At 51.9% G+C, this 13,127-nt stretch overlaps 1 protein-coding gene across 1 annotated transcript in view; it reads left to right on the top strand.

Moving 5' to 3' along the window:
- The window catches only part of SARDH (sarcosine dehydrogenase), a 120,413-nt gene that overhangs the window by 14,722 nt on the left and 92,564 nt on the right, over positions 1 to 13,127 (top strand). Inside the window, exons 7-8 of the mRNA XM_075905253.1 lie at positions 5,334 to 5,438; positions 8,046 to 8,175. Coding sequence (XP_075761368.1) covers positions 5,334 to 5,438; positions 8,046 to 8,175 — 235 coding nt within the window. The remainder of the gene's footprint in view (positions 1 to 5,333; positions 5,439 to 8,045; positions 8,176 to 13,127) is intronic.

Here is a 13,127-nt window from a genome sequence, read left to right as displayed (position 1 = left end):
TGCTTATATAAGACAACGCCCTGGATACCAGCACTGTCTCTGTAACATTGGAACATCTGGGCAGAGGTAACTGGTCAGGGGAGACCAGATGGGCCCACTGACCATGTGACCCCCCCAACTCAGAAAAGGGCTGGGACACCCCCCCACCTCAGTCCCCACCCTCTCCACTCCTGCTTCATCCTTCCCTGCTCTTACTCCACCCTGCTTTTTCTGTGCCCTCTCCCTGCCTCTTTCTTGCCCCTGGTCTGCCCTCTCTCTGTCCCTGCTCCGCCCCACCTCTTTCCCCAACTGAGGCAGCCTGGGGGACCAGTGGGGTAGGGGAGGGGCTAACACTGGCACCTGGGGTCCACCCTTCACTTCACTCTCTGGCAGCAGTAGGGGGAAGTGGAGAAAGGTGTCCCCAGCTGCTTTGCTCCCCTGGCCACTGCATTGCTCCGTTTCCTGCTGGGGGGTGCAAGGCGGTCCCGTCCCCTCCCCCGGCGTGGTGTACTGGGAGAGCAAAGCCGCGGGAACCACCATGCTCTGCTTCCTCCCCCGCTCCCCCGCCGCTGCCAGTGAAGGGGGGGGAGGCTGGATCCCAATGCAGACGCCAGCCCCCCCGTCTTCCCCCACACTGCTGGCTAGCCCCTCTCACATGGCATTTGGGGCACACGACCTTCCCTGCCCCCTGCATGTCACTCTCCATCTGCTCACGCCAAACCCCTGCAGAGTAAAGCGCCTGTGACATCACTGTGTGTAACAAACAGGGCTGTGACCTGGTAACCGGTTACCTGGCAAGCATCACCCGTTCAGGGAGCAGCCCTGCAGGGCCTTGTGCTGGGAGGAGGCAGGTGGGGGTGGAAGCGGCAGGCAGGGAGGGAGGGCTGCTGGCTCCCAGCCCACGAGCCTGCACGGTCTGGGAGCCAGCAGCCCTCCCCCCAGATGTTTCTGCCCCCTCCCCTTGCACCAGGCTGCTGGCTCCCAGAATGGGAGGCTGGAACTGACCGGCCGTAGCGGGTGGCAGGGGGGTCCGCTCCAGCCCAGCAGGCTGAAAAGGCCCCCATGCTCACCCCGGTTTAATCAGTGAACTGATTAAATGTAATGTTTAACTGGTTAACTAATTAAATGGGATGTGACGCCCCTAGCAATGACTGGCGAAGGCTGTAGCTGTCAGATAACTTGCACTGTTTGATCCGTTCTGCTCTTGGGGCCTGCCCAGACCCCTCGGGGCCGAAACACTTGCTGGGCCCCTGGGCAAGGTGGGGGGAGGAATCTGGCTTCGTGCTCCCAGAAGGGATGGGGTTGGAGGCAGCCAGTCCTCAACCCTGCCCAGAGCGTGCAGCACTGCCCCCACCAGCCCGCGCTCACAGCTGCTCCTGGAATACACCCCGCTGTGCTCCCACATTAATTTAAAGGGCCCCGCTTGCCCCCCATCAGCGGGCCTGCCAGACCCAAACGTTCTGTTGTATTCTCTTCCTTCTTGCACCACTCCCATCCCCACAGTACCGGTGACTGGACTAGTGGAACAGCACAAGCGTGTGTCTAAGCATCCTGGCCTTTGTGTGTTCTGGTCCAGCGCAGTTTTGCCCAGCATCCCCACTAGCTCTGCTCTACCCCACCTACCGGACCATTGGGATGCCAGCTGGGTACTTGCCTCCCTGCTCAGGACTCAGCCTACTGATGCCACAAGACTGCCCCTCTGATCCCCCTCCTTGCAGGGAAGAGCACATTGCCTGTTTCTACATCCCCTCCGCCCCAAACTGGTCAGCACTGTGGGAGCGGAGAAATCCGGTGATTGAGGCTGGAATTGTCCTAGATTCCCCTTGCCCCATCCCCTGCCCACCACGTTTCAGAAACAAATGTCGCCTCTGCAAAATTCTTACCCCAGCCTGCAGCTAGATGTCTCTCTTGGGCAGCAGGAGCCAGCGCTGGGCAGGAAAGGGATGGTTCCCAAGAGAGGGCTGGATGTTCATGGCTTCCAGCCTAAAGACATACCGGAGGGGCCTCTTCATGCCTCCTACAAGCCTAGATGAAACAGGCCGGTTCTCCCCCATCCATCCCACCAGGTCCATGGGAGCTGCAAGAAAGATACTCGAGGCCTGAATCTGACCCAGCGTGTGAAAGGAGGGAATTATTCCCCCTCTGGCTTCAGGCACATACCTAAGAGCCCAGCCCTCAAAGCCATGCGTGTTTTTAAATGCTTTGTGGACTCAGGGCTTAAATGCTACTGTGGCTGCATCATTCACCTCTGTTTAATAGTACGTTTTATCTTGGGCTCTGCACCAGTCAATCGCAAAGCACTTTACAGAGGACATCGCTCTTGTGATAAAGGGGGAACTGAGGCACAGAGAGGTCAAGCGACATACCCAGGGTCACCAGCGGGCCAGTGGCAGAGCCAGGAATAGCACCCAAGTTTTCTGAGTCCCAGTTCTGTGCATTATGCCAGTCAGTCTCTCCTTGCATGCAGGGGTTCTGCTCCATGAATGGGGCACCTAGCCGTTATGAAGATGCTACTAATTAATATAATTATTATAACTATTTTATTAAATTACTATCATTCTATTTAATATTTACTAATATTTTAATTCAGGGACCTTGTTTCTTCTATTTCCCCACCTTTTAGGGTTGTCAGTTTTGGTTGGCCCTGTTCCTGGAGGTTTCCTCACTTGACATCTTTAATTTAAGATTAATTCCTGGAGACTCCAGGACTATCCTGGGGATTGGCAACCTCGTCACCTTGCATCACAAAATTATACTTGGGGCTCATGTGTTCTGGGTTTCACAAAGGAATCCAGGTAACCCCCAGCAACTGTGGTTCATCTTAGCAAACACCCCTTATCGGAAAGTCCTGCGACGCTGATTACAAAATATGCAGCTTTCGGAAAGCATTTGAATCATCCTACAAATTTTCAGATACATTTCTCTGCTCTGGAATTATATAAGGGTGCTCTTGAAACTGTACAAAAGGAGGTGTTATTAACTGATGGTCTGTCGATTTTGTATTACATTTTCTGAACAACCCATCAGTTTTCCTCCTGTACCTTAATTCTCTGACATTTGATTTTGAAAAGTGCCATTTAATGATATCATTTGTATATTTCAGTAGCACCTACTACCCGACCCAAAATCGAGTTCCTACTGCGCTAAGCACTGCAGAGACATAGTGTCTTACTTAAGACAGTTTTTGCCCTGAGGAGTTTACTACTGAAATAGACAAGTGTAGAAGGGGAAAAGGAGCTCAAGTGACATGCCCAAGGTAGTATAACAAGTCAGTGACAGAGCCGAGAATACAACCTCGGATTCCTGACTGTGAGGCTAGAGGCCTGCCCACTAACCACAGCGGCTCTTATTGAAATTCTGGTGATTATTGTTAATTTATCAGTGAAAAATATAGTAGCCCCTACAATAATTCCATTTGTGTAACTTAAACATTTGCATGCTAGGTTGTTAAAGAAAGTCAATATTGTTCTTTAATTATTAGTGTCTGAGCTGTTGTACTGTTTCATCTTGCTCCGTCAGTGGGGTAAGAGAGAAATCCTTCTTCCTTTCAATTTAGATCAAAGCACTGTGTTCTCCATCTGACTCTGCCACTGGCTTGCTGAGTAACGTAGGGCAAGTCTCTGTGCCTCAGTTTCCCCAGCTATAAAATAGGCATAATAATACGATGACTTATTTTTCAAAATGCTTTGAAAAAATAGCGGGCAGGGGGTCGGGGCAGTGCGGCTGGCCTGAGGAGATGAGGGAGGGGTTGAGGGCAGCGCGGTTGGCCGGAGGAACTGCTGGGGGAAGGAGGCAGTAAGGACGAACAGGGGAGATTGGGAGAAGAACTGGCTGGCAGGAAGCAGGAGTGGCTGGGAGGGGGTAGGGGGCAGCTGAGCTGGTCAGGAAGGGGCGGGGAAAGCGGGCGAGGGGGAACTGACCTGGGCACGTGCAGATCCCGGGGCGCTGTCAGTCCTGCGCACGGTCCGGAGAAGCGCGAGTGAGTCCGGCTGCAGCTCCACCACGCGCTCAGGAGCAGAGACAGGGCTTCTTCTCCTCCCCAAGGCATCAGACACAACCAGGGCTCCCAGTGTCGATTGCGCCCTGCCTCCCAGCCCCTCCCCCCCGCCCCCGCCAGGCTTGCGTCCGGCGCCCAGCCAGAAATCCAGGAAATACGGGACATTGCACATGTCCGGTATTTTCTGGATTATTTTACTGGACTGAGGGCCCAAAAACCAGAATGTCCAGTAGAATACCGGACACCTGGCAACCCTAGCCACACAGGGAGCCAAGCTTCCTGGAATTCGAGGGAGTTAAAATTCTTCTTTCAACGCCCCCAATAACATATTGCTGTGTGAGCAGCCATCATGAGCAACCCTACAACAACCAACCAGCAGGCACAGCTCTGCACTATGTGCTGCTCCAGTGCCCTCAACAGCCCGATAGTAACTCGGGTGCTCAAACAACAAACCAGCGCGTGCTTGTGTGTGGCGGAGGCCGGGGGAAGGGGCGGGGGAAGTTTGCGGGAAGGAAATAGGACTGGAAACAGTGAAGGAAAACGTGCTCGTTAAAAATGTGCCAAATGTCTGGAGGGAGGCTTTGAACGCAGAGCTGCCTGGGGTCAGGGCTGGCCTTACCATGAGGCGAACTGAGGTGGCCGCTTCAGGTGCCAGACTTTGGGGGTGCCACTAGGACCCAGGGACTTTGTCTAGACTGCATCCCTTTTCCGTAAAAGGGATGCAAATTAGACACATCGCAATTGCAAATGAAGCGGGGATTTAAATCCCCCCCGCTTCATTTGCATAAAAATGGCTGCTGCTTTTTTCCGGCTCGGAGCTTTGCCGGAAAAAAGCGCCAGTCTAGACGCGGATCTTTCGGAAAATAAAGCCTTTTCCGAAAGATCCCTTATTCCTCTAAATATATTCAAAATAAGGAATATAAATATATTCTAAATAAGGAATGCCACCATCATGGAGTAGAGGAGGCCGGATAAACCCACACGGGGCAATAGAACGGTGAGCAGGCAGGAGGATTGGGAATAACGCGGGATTTCCAGGAGCGCGGAGCCAGAAGTGACGCAGGTAGCGAACCACTAGAGCTGGCTTCTTTCTCCCTCCGCCTTGTGGCTCTGTCCGCCGAGCTCAGAGGCCTGTCAGCACGCAGGGAGAAGTGGGGGATGCTCCGCCTTTTGATGAGGAGGTTATAGAGGATTTCTGTTCTGGGGGAATGCAACTGCAGGGAAGAAGAGGGCTTGGGGTGCACTGTTGAAACAGTGCCCATGGGCAGAAACATGCCCCGGGTCTCTGAGCCTGTGTGCACCCACTTTTCCCCCCACCTGCCCCATTTTGATGCTATTTCTTTCTACCTCTGTTCAGAACATGCCGAACGTTCGCGATCATGACGCCTCGGTGTATCTCCGTCTCCAAGGCGATGCCCTTTCCGTGGGCGGATATGAGTCAAATCCAATATTCTGGGAGGAGGTGAGCGGCGCTGAGAGGTTTTCATAGGGAATAAAGCATGTAAAAAGGAAAGCCGTTATGACAAAGTAGGCGCTGAAGTGAGCTCCTTAGCTCTCGTGCTTCAGTGCCAGTGTGTCCGACATGAAAACACATTACACAAAGAGTCAGCTGGGGCCAGCAGGGCTGGTCAGGAGGGGGAAGTGGTCGGGTTCTTCTGTTTGGATGGGGCTTAGATCGAGACAAGGCCCAGACCTGCTTGCGTAAAATGCACTTCCTGTGAGCAAAAATGGGAGAGGAAGGAGGGCGCATTGCTTACGCCACTCGCTTGGGACTTTGGAGATCCAGGTTTCAGTTCCCTTCATGCCCTACTTTCTTGTCCTGACCTTGGGCAAACCATGTGAGGCATGTCTTCACCTCAGCGTCAACTTGGGCCTTCCCTCATGTGTTGCCTCTGAAACCTCTCCTGTCTGCCTACACCACCCTGTGGCCCAATTTAAGTGGCGCTTTCCATGAGGGCTGGCTGGGGGTGCAGGTGAAACCCGGGTTCTGATTGTGCCTGCGGCCGGCCTGCTTTTTAGTGAGGACACAGACTAACCCGCTGGCATGAGGAAATTTTCTAGTGCGGTCCCACAATTCCCAATGGAATTCCCAATGCCGAACTCTGCTGTTTCTTTTCCCTGTGTGCAGGCATGGGGAGAGAGTGTCTGTGTCAAAGCTGGGGGCGGGGGGAGGGCTAAATTATGGTAAGAGAGGCCATAAGGAGCGTGTCCACCTTAGCTAGATGCTGTACCTGCATGTTCAGAGTGAGCTTCACCCCAGTCATCACAAGCCCACCCACGACTCCAATACCCCTGAGCATTAGGGGTGCTTAGGCCTTGGGCTGACCTGGCCGGCACAGGGGGCCAGGAACAGCAGAGTTTTAATCACAGCTCTGAAAATGACTCCCTCTGTAGCTCGGGGCAGCTGACATCTCTCACTAACCGTGTCCCACATGTGTCAAACATGCCTATCTCACGGGAATTCACCAATGAGTGTCCTGGGCTTGGAAGATGAGAGGTATGAAAGAACAAATGCCAGTTACTGTTTACAGGCAGTCCCCGAGTTACGTCGGATCCGCAGTTACGAACGGGGCCCTCCCTCTCCCTGGTCTCCAGCAGACCAGGGAGAGGAAGCAAAGCGGCGGAACACGCGGGCAGCGGACAGCCCAGACGCGTGTTCCGCCGCTTTGCTCTGCTCTGCTCCCCGTCCCCCTGGTCTGCAGACCAGGGGGACGGGGAGCAGAGCAGAGCAAAGCCGCGGAGCACGCAGCCAACTGACAGCTCAGACACGTCTGGGCTGTCCGCTGTCTGCATGTTCCGCCGCTTTGCCCCCCATCCTCCTGGTCTGCAGACCAGGGGGATGGGGAGCAAAGCAGAGCAAAGCCACGGAGCCCGAGGGCAGCAGGATAGCCACGGCGCGTCTGGGCTGTCCCGCTGCCCCCGTTCTCCGCGGCTTTGCTCCTGACGCCTGTGGTACAGCAGCTGGGGCGCTGCCGGTTGGTCCCGTAGCGCCGCTCTGGGAGCCACTGGACCAACCCAGCAGCACCCCAGCTGCTCTGCCCCAGGCGTCCCCAAGTCAGCCGCTGCTGAAAATGACCAGTGGCTGACTACAGGAAGCCCCTTCCCCGGGCTTCCTGGAATCAGCTGCTGATCAGTTTCAGCAGCAGCTGACTTGGGGATGCCTGGGGTTCTTAAGTTGAATCTGTATGTAAGTCAGAACTGGCCTCCAGATTCAGCCGCTGTTGAAACTGATCAGTTTCAGCAGCGGCTGAATCTGGACGCCAGTTCCGACTTACATACAGATTCAGCTTAAGAACAAACCTACAGTCCCTATCTTGTATGTAACCCGGGGACTGCCTGTACTTATTATCCATGGTAGGCATGAACTGAGGGTAATTAACCCTTGGAATAGATTCCCTGGAGGGATGGTGGATTCTCCATCACTTGGAGTCTTTCGGTGCCGCTCCAGTTCACCCACAAGCTGTTGAGCTACAGGCAGGGTTCCCCGAGTGTAACCTAAGGTCTGGATCATACCAGAAGTCCGATTACAGGATCACAGTGGTCCCTTCTGGCCTTCAATCTGAATTTGTGTCCCCCAAACTACCCCCCAGACCTTCCACCACGACGGACAATTATTCATCACACTCAAAGTACAAAAATGCCACCCTCTCCTCCTGCCTGCTTTGCCTTCCCTCCAGAACAAGAGGGGTTTCCCGTTGCCCATCGCTGGCTTAAGTGGTTGAGGTACTAGGGCCGCTTCACAATCATTCTCGTTGGCCGGACAATGTAGCAGACAAGATCCTGTGAAACCAACGTTTCCAAAGCAGGTTCTGTTTGGCGGGCATTCGTTTTTTGAGTCTTAATCACTGTCAAAACTCTCACTGAGTTCAACAGAGCCTGGGGTTCCCCCATGGGGCTGATTCCCAGATGCATGGAGCCTCTGCCATTCCTGCTGACTTCAGCGGGCAATGGAGGTATTCAGCCCCTTAGGAGAAGCAGGCGCTAAGCAGCTGTCAAAATGGGGTGTTTGTTATAAAATAAACATCTTTTGTGACTTCACTTCTGTTACCTTGGCTCCTGTTTCTTTCAGGTCTCGGAGAAATTTGCCTTTGGCCTCTTTGATCTGGACTGGGATGTGTTCATGCAGCACATTGAAGGTGCAATAAACAGAGTCCCGGTGCTGGAGACAACTGGAATTAAATCCACTGTCTGCGGGCCAGGTAATATTGTGACAGTGCGCACGACGTGCCATTAATACGGCTTTGTTCCTGATGAGTCTGTGCTGATTTTTTAAATATGTATTCTCCTATTTGAGAGCTAGCAGTGATTATAATGATAGGCAGGGTTAGTATGAATCAGTCTCTCTTGCTTTCTCCTACCCACCCACGCAAGGAGACAAACAGGGAGCGGATAAAGTGCCTGTCTTCCTGAGCTTTTCCTTAAAGACATAACACATGCACACACCCTAGTGCATAGGTTCCCAAACTGGGGGGGGTGGGGTGCGAAGACTGCCCAGGAGGGACACAAAGCGACCCAGTCCCCATGTCAATCTGCCCCCAGGAAAGAGCCTGCTCTGTCCAGTAAAAAAATTCAGAAAATACCACGTGAAATGTCCGGTATTTTCTGTTTTTCCTGGCTCTGGCGTCCACCAGAACACGTGCAGCTCAGGCTGGCTGGGATGGGGGGAGGATGGAGGGTCCTGGGCAGATGCTCTTAAAAGGGCAACCTTTTTCTTTTTTTTTTTGGTCAACAAGCTTTCCTCTGAAGTACTGGCACCCTTTTTTTACACTGGTCCCAGGAATTAAAGGGGCCACAACTGTTTTTCAGCCCTGGTCAGTTCCTTTTTTTTACTCAACAAGTTTTGTTGCTATTTTTGGGGGAGGGGAGGCGTGAGGGTTTCTAAAAAACAAAAAGGGGGTGCGATGCCAAAAAGTTTGGGAACCACTGTTCTAGTGAGAGACGGAACGAGGACCTTGCCCGGCCCCAATGGAAATCAACAGCAAAGCTCCCATTGATTTCAGTAGGCTTTGTCAATAAGCAGAGAGCCTCCAAATGTGCTGGCTGCACAACGATACGAGTGGAAAATGCCTCTACAGATCAGTGCTTGCCATGATCATCTGGGGCACGGATCAAATCATTTTGTCTCCTGCTGCCGTTGCCCCCGTGTTTTCTTCAAGCGGTGGGGCTCTACACTGCCAGGCAGCAATAGAAATGTTTCCTTCAGTGTTCTCAAAGGCAGCTAAGAACCCGGCCCCTCCTGGGAGCTGCTTAACTCCGAACAGCTTGGGAGAGTGCAAGTTAGAGCTAATATTGACTTGGTTGGCCTGCCTTGGCATTCAAAGCTGAACTGACTCTGTCCACGCAAGATGGATTTTATTTGGGGGGTGTATCTCTGCAGGCAGGGCTGTGCCAGTGGGATAGGGGAACCCCAGAATTGCAACGTTGTCTTGTTCTGGCCATCAGCATCTCTGTCCGAGGGCTCCCTAGCTCATCCTGCCTGCCCCATGCCTTCAAGGCCCCCATTCCAGATGGTGGTTGAATTTCTCAAAAGCCCAGTGACAGGCTGGGGCAGGTATCGCCTTTCTACGTTCCATCGGTCCCGCGGCGCCGTCTGGCCACACAAGAGCAATGGGAGGGGGGAGCGGCTGTGCACAACTTGTGAAGTAGCTCTTCCACATAGACGGGAACACCGCAGGGACCGCTGCCTGGATGCTCTCCTTTGCTCCGGATTGTTCTTTGAAGGAAATAATCCTGCAGGAATAAAAGCGGGATGCAATGATAGCCTGTTCCTGAAGGTGGCGCCAGACGCCTAGGCTAGGGAGAAGAAGAGCCCCGGAGTTTTTGTTCCACTGGGTTTCTTTTTCCTTATTTTCTGGGCAACGCTGCTCAGTGGTTTGGGTGCTAAAAGGCTGCAGCCAAACGAATCCCAGAGAAAGTGGGTCCAGATTTACTGCTGATTTTGCTGCCACCAGTTTTGCGCGTTGAAGGCTAGATTTCCAGACACTGGCCTCTTGCTCATTGCAGGTGTGAAGTTATGTTACACCCTCCGTGCTGGTAACTGATTGTAGAGCACCCGGCCTTTGATTTGTGGGCGCATCCTGGAAACAGGCCATGCTGCGAGATGGCGAGCTCCTTTTACTCCCTTTGCACATCACCTTGCATGATCTTTTCAAATTGTGGCGGCAAAAGTGGGCCCTATCTGGGCCTTCAAATCGAGGCTGTGAGGAAGACAGGGAGGAGAACTGCGATGCTTTGTCTGGAAGACAAATGGTCTCTAGTTACAGTGGGGGAGGTCTAGGTTGGATATCAGGAAAAAACTATTTCACTAGGAGGGTGGGGAAGCACTGGAATGGGTTCCCTAGGGAGGTGGTGGAATCTCCATCCCTAGAGGTTTTTAAGTCTCGGCTTGACTAAGCCCTGGCTGGGATGATTTGGTTGGGATTGGTCCTGCCTTGGGCAGAGGGCTGGACTCGTGACCTCCTGAGGTCTCTTCCAGCTCTATGGTTCTATAAAGAAGGGTATCCATTGAGAAATTTTAGTTCCAAGCCCATTAGAAGAATAGAATGAGCTTTGTGTTTAGGAGAAATGCAGTGGTGCCTCTGGTCTCAGACACATCCTGCCTCCTCACTGTACTTGATCAGGGAACGCTTTGCCACACTGAGAGTAAAGGATACCCTGATGCAGCTAGCTGGAAATACAGGTTCCAAGCTGCAGGTCATTAGCAGAGAGGGTAAAGAAAGGAGGTTTAACGGTAGTTTGAATTGGGAGCTTTAATTCGAACTACCTAGTCCGTGCCACATGTAGCCGTGGGCAGGTAGTTTGAACTACAGGCATTTAAAAATGGCGCCAGCCTGGGAACATGCAAATGAAGCCCGGGATATTTAAATCCCGGGCTTCATTTGCAAGTTCGAATGCCTACATTAGCCACCCTCGTTTGAACTAGGGTGGCAGTGTAGACATACCCTTACTCCTCGTACAATGAGGCTGTGTCTGCACTGGCCCCTTCTTCGGAAGAGGCATGCTAATTTCTAACTTTGGAATAGGGAAATCCGCGGGGGATTTAAATATCCTCCGCGGGATTTAAATAAACATGTCCGCCACTTTTTTTCCGGCTCGGGGAAAAGCCGGAAAAGAGCATCCAGACTGGCGCGATCCTCCGGAATAAAGCCCTTTTCCGGAGGATCTCTTATTCCTACTTCAGGTAATGATGCAGCTGCGGAAGCAATGGTGTTGGGCAGGTAGGTGTTGTTGAAATCCCACTAGGCCCCCATCTGCCTCTTTCAGGACCCGAATGTCTTTGGAAATTGGGCCCTCGGTGCTTTTCATCTCCAGATTGCAAAGTAATGTAGTTAGCTCCATTTTTAGAGATGGGGAAACTGAGGCACAGAGGAGTGGGGTCTTGCCAAGAGTCACACAGGAAGTCAGGGGTAGAGTCAAGCAGTAGCATGCAGCTCCTCCGACATTTAGCCTAAGCTCCTTGCACCAGCCTCTGGCAGCCCCTGCCGATCGAGGGTTGGATTGAAGGTTTCTGCTGTCTGGACATCACCGTATCCATGGAATGAGCTGGCAATACTAATTCTAGTCAGCAGGGACTGATGGCCTGATTTCCAGGGAGGCGGCATCTTTGCAGCACCAACCACCACTAAATGATTTGTGGGCTCTCAACTCCCAGGAAAGCAGACCCAGGGTGTCTGCTTTGCAGAAAATGGGCACTGAACTGTGCATGGGGCCAAGAGCCCAGAGGCCATATGCATTTGTCTACACTCTAGAAGTCCAATTCATGTATCTGGGCTCCTGGGCAGACCAGGAACAACTTCCCAAAGTCAAAACAAGGAGGAGTCTTGTGGCACCTTAAAGACTAACGAGTTTATTTATTATGCTCTAATAAACTTGTTAGTCTTTAAGGTGCCACAGGACTCGTGGTTTTTACTGAAACAGACTAAAGCCTTGTCTATGCTTATGTGGAGATCAACGTGCCAGAGATTGACTTTCCAGGGTTTGATTTAGCAGGTCTAGTAAGGACCCGCTAAATCAAACACTGAGGGCATCTTTGTTGACCCCGGCACTCCACGTCAACCTCCCCCAGGAGGGCCACCCCAGAAATTCAGTGTAAGGTAGGTCATCTCCAGCTATGCAATTCTTGTTGCTGGTGTTGTGTATCTTAACTCAAATTTCTCCCTCAGTGTAGACCTGGCCTACTTCTCTAAAACTTCCCAAAGTCAGGGGTTTTAAACTGAGACTTTGGAAAACACTTTGCACAAGCAAGGTTTGGGTGTCTGCATAGAGAGCACTTTTCCTGATAGCATCTTCCTCCCTTCCCAGCGATTCAACCAGCTGTGACTCTTCAGAGTACTTTGACAGTGTCCTAAGGGGATGAGTTAATTAGGCACAGCTGGGCCAGCGCATCTTCCCTAGTCATCCCTGCAGCATATACCTGCAGTCTGTCTGCTAGTTAGCAAGAGAGTTAGCCATTATCCTGCCAAACCCTGGGTGTGGGCTGATATTTCCTACCTTTCACCAAATGTCCGCCTTTTAGGTGGCCTTTCAACTCTGCTCTTCGTGGTTCAAAACTAACCTCGTACAAATTAAACTATATTTGCTTTTGACCCAGTTCATGAAGATCTGTTCTTATCAGGAGGTTGCTCTGTACTGGGAATGTGACCAGGAGGCCTGTTAAGTTTCTGCAGAATTTGAGTTCTTGGTTTTTGAAGGAAAAAAATTAAACTGTTTAAAGCTCTTACAGATACAAACATTCTTAGGTGCAATAGAAGCCTGCACATTATCAGATGAAGCATTATCCTTCTTAGGCTATGTCTAGACTGGCATGATTTTCCGCAAATGCTTTTAACAGAAAAGTTTTTCCGTTCAAAGCATTTGCAGAAAAGAGCATCTAGATTGGCACGGATGCTTTTGTGCAAAAGCACTTTTTGCGGAAAAGTGTCCATGCCAATCTAGATGCGATTTTGCGCAAGAAAGCCCCGACTGCTATTTTCGCCATTGGGACTTTTTTGCGCAAAACAGTTTTTAGCTGTCTACACTGGCCCTCTTGCGCAAAAGCATTTGCACAAGAGGGCTTTTTCCTGAGTGGGAGCAGCATAGTATTTGCGCAAGAACACTGAAAATCTTACATTAAATCGTCAGTGTTCTTGCGCAAATTCAAGCGGCCAGTGTA

This window comes from Pelodiscus sinensis, chromosome 22 (genome assembly GCF_049634645.1).
Source record: "Pelodiscus sinensis isolate JC-2024 chromosome 22, ASM4963464v1, whole genome shotgun sequence".
NCBI classification, from domain to species: domain Eukaryota; kingdom Metazoa; phylum Chordata; order Testudines; family Trionychidae; genus Pelodiscus; species Pelodiscus sinensis.
Note: the sequence above shows the minus strand (reverse complement) of the source record. Positions and strands in the feature narration are given on the sequence as shown.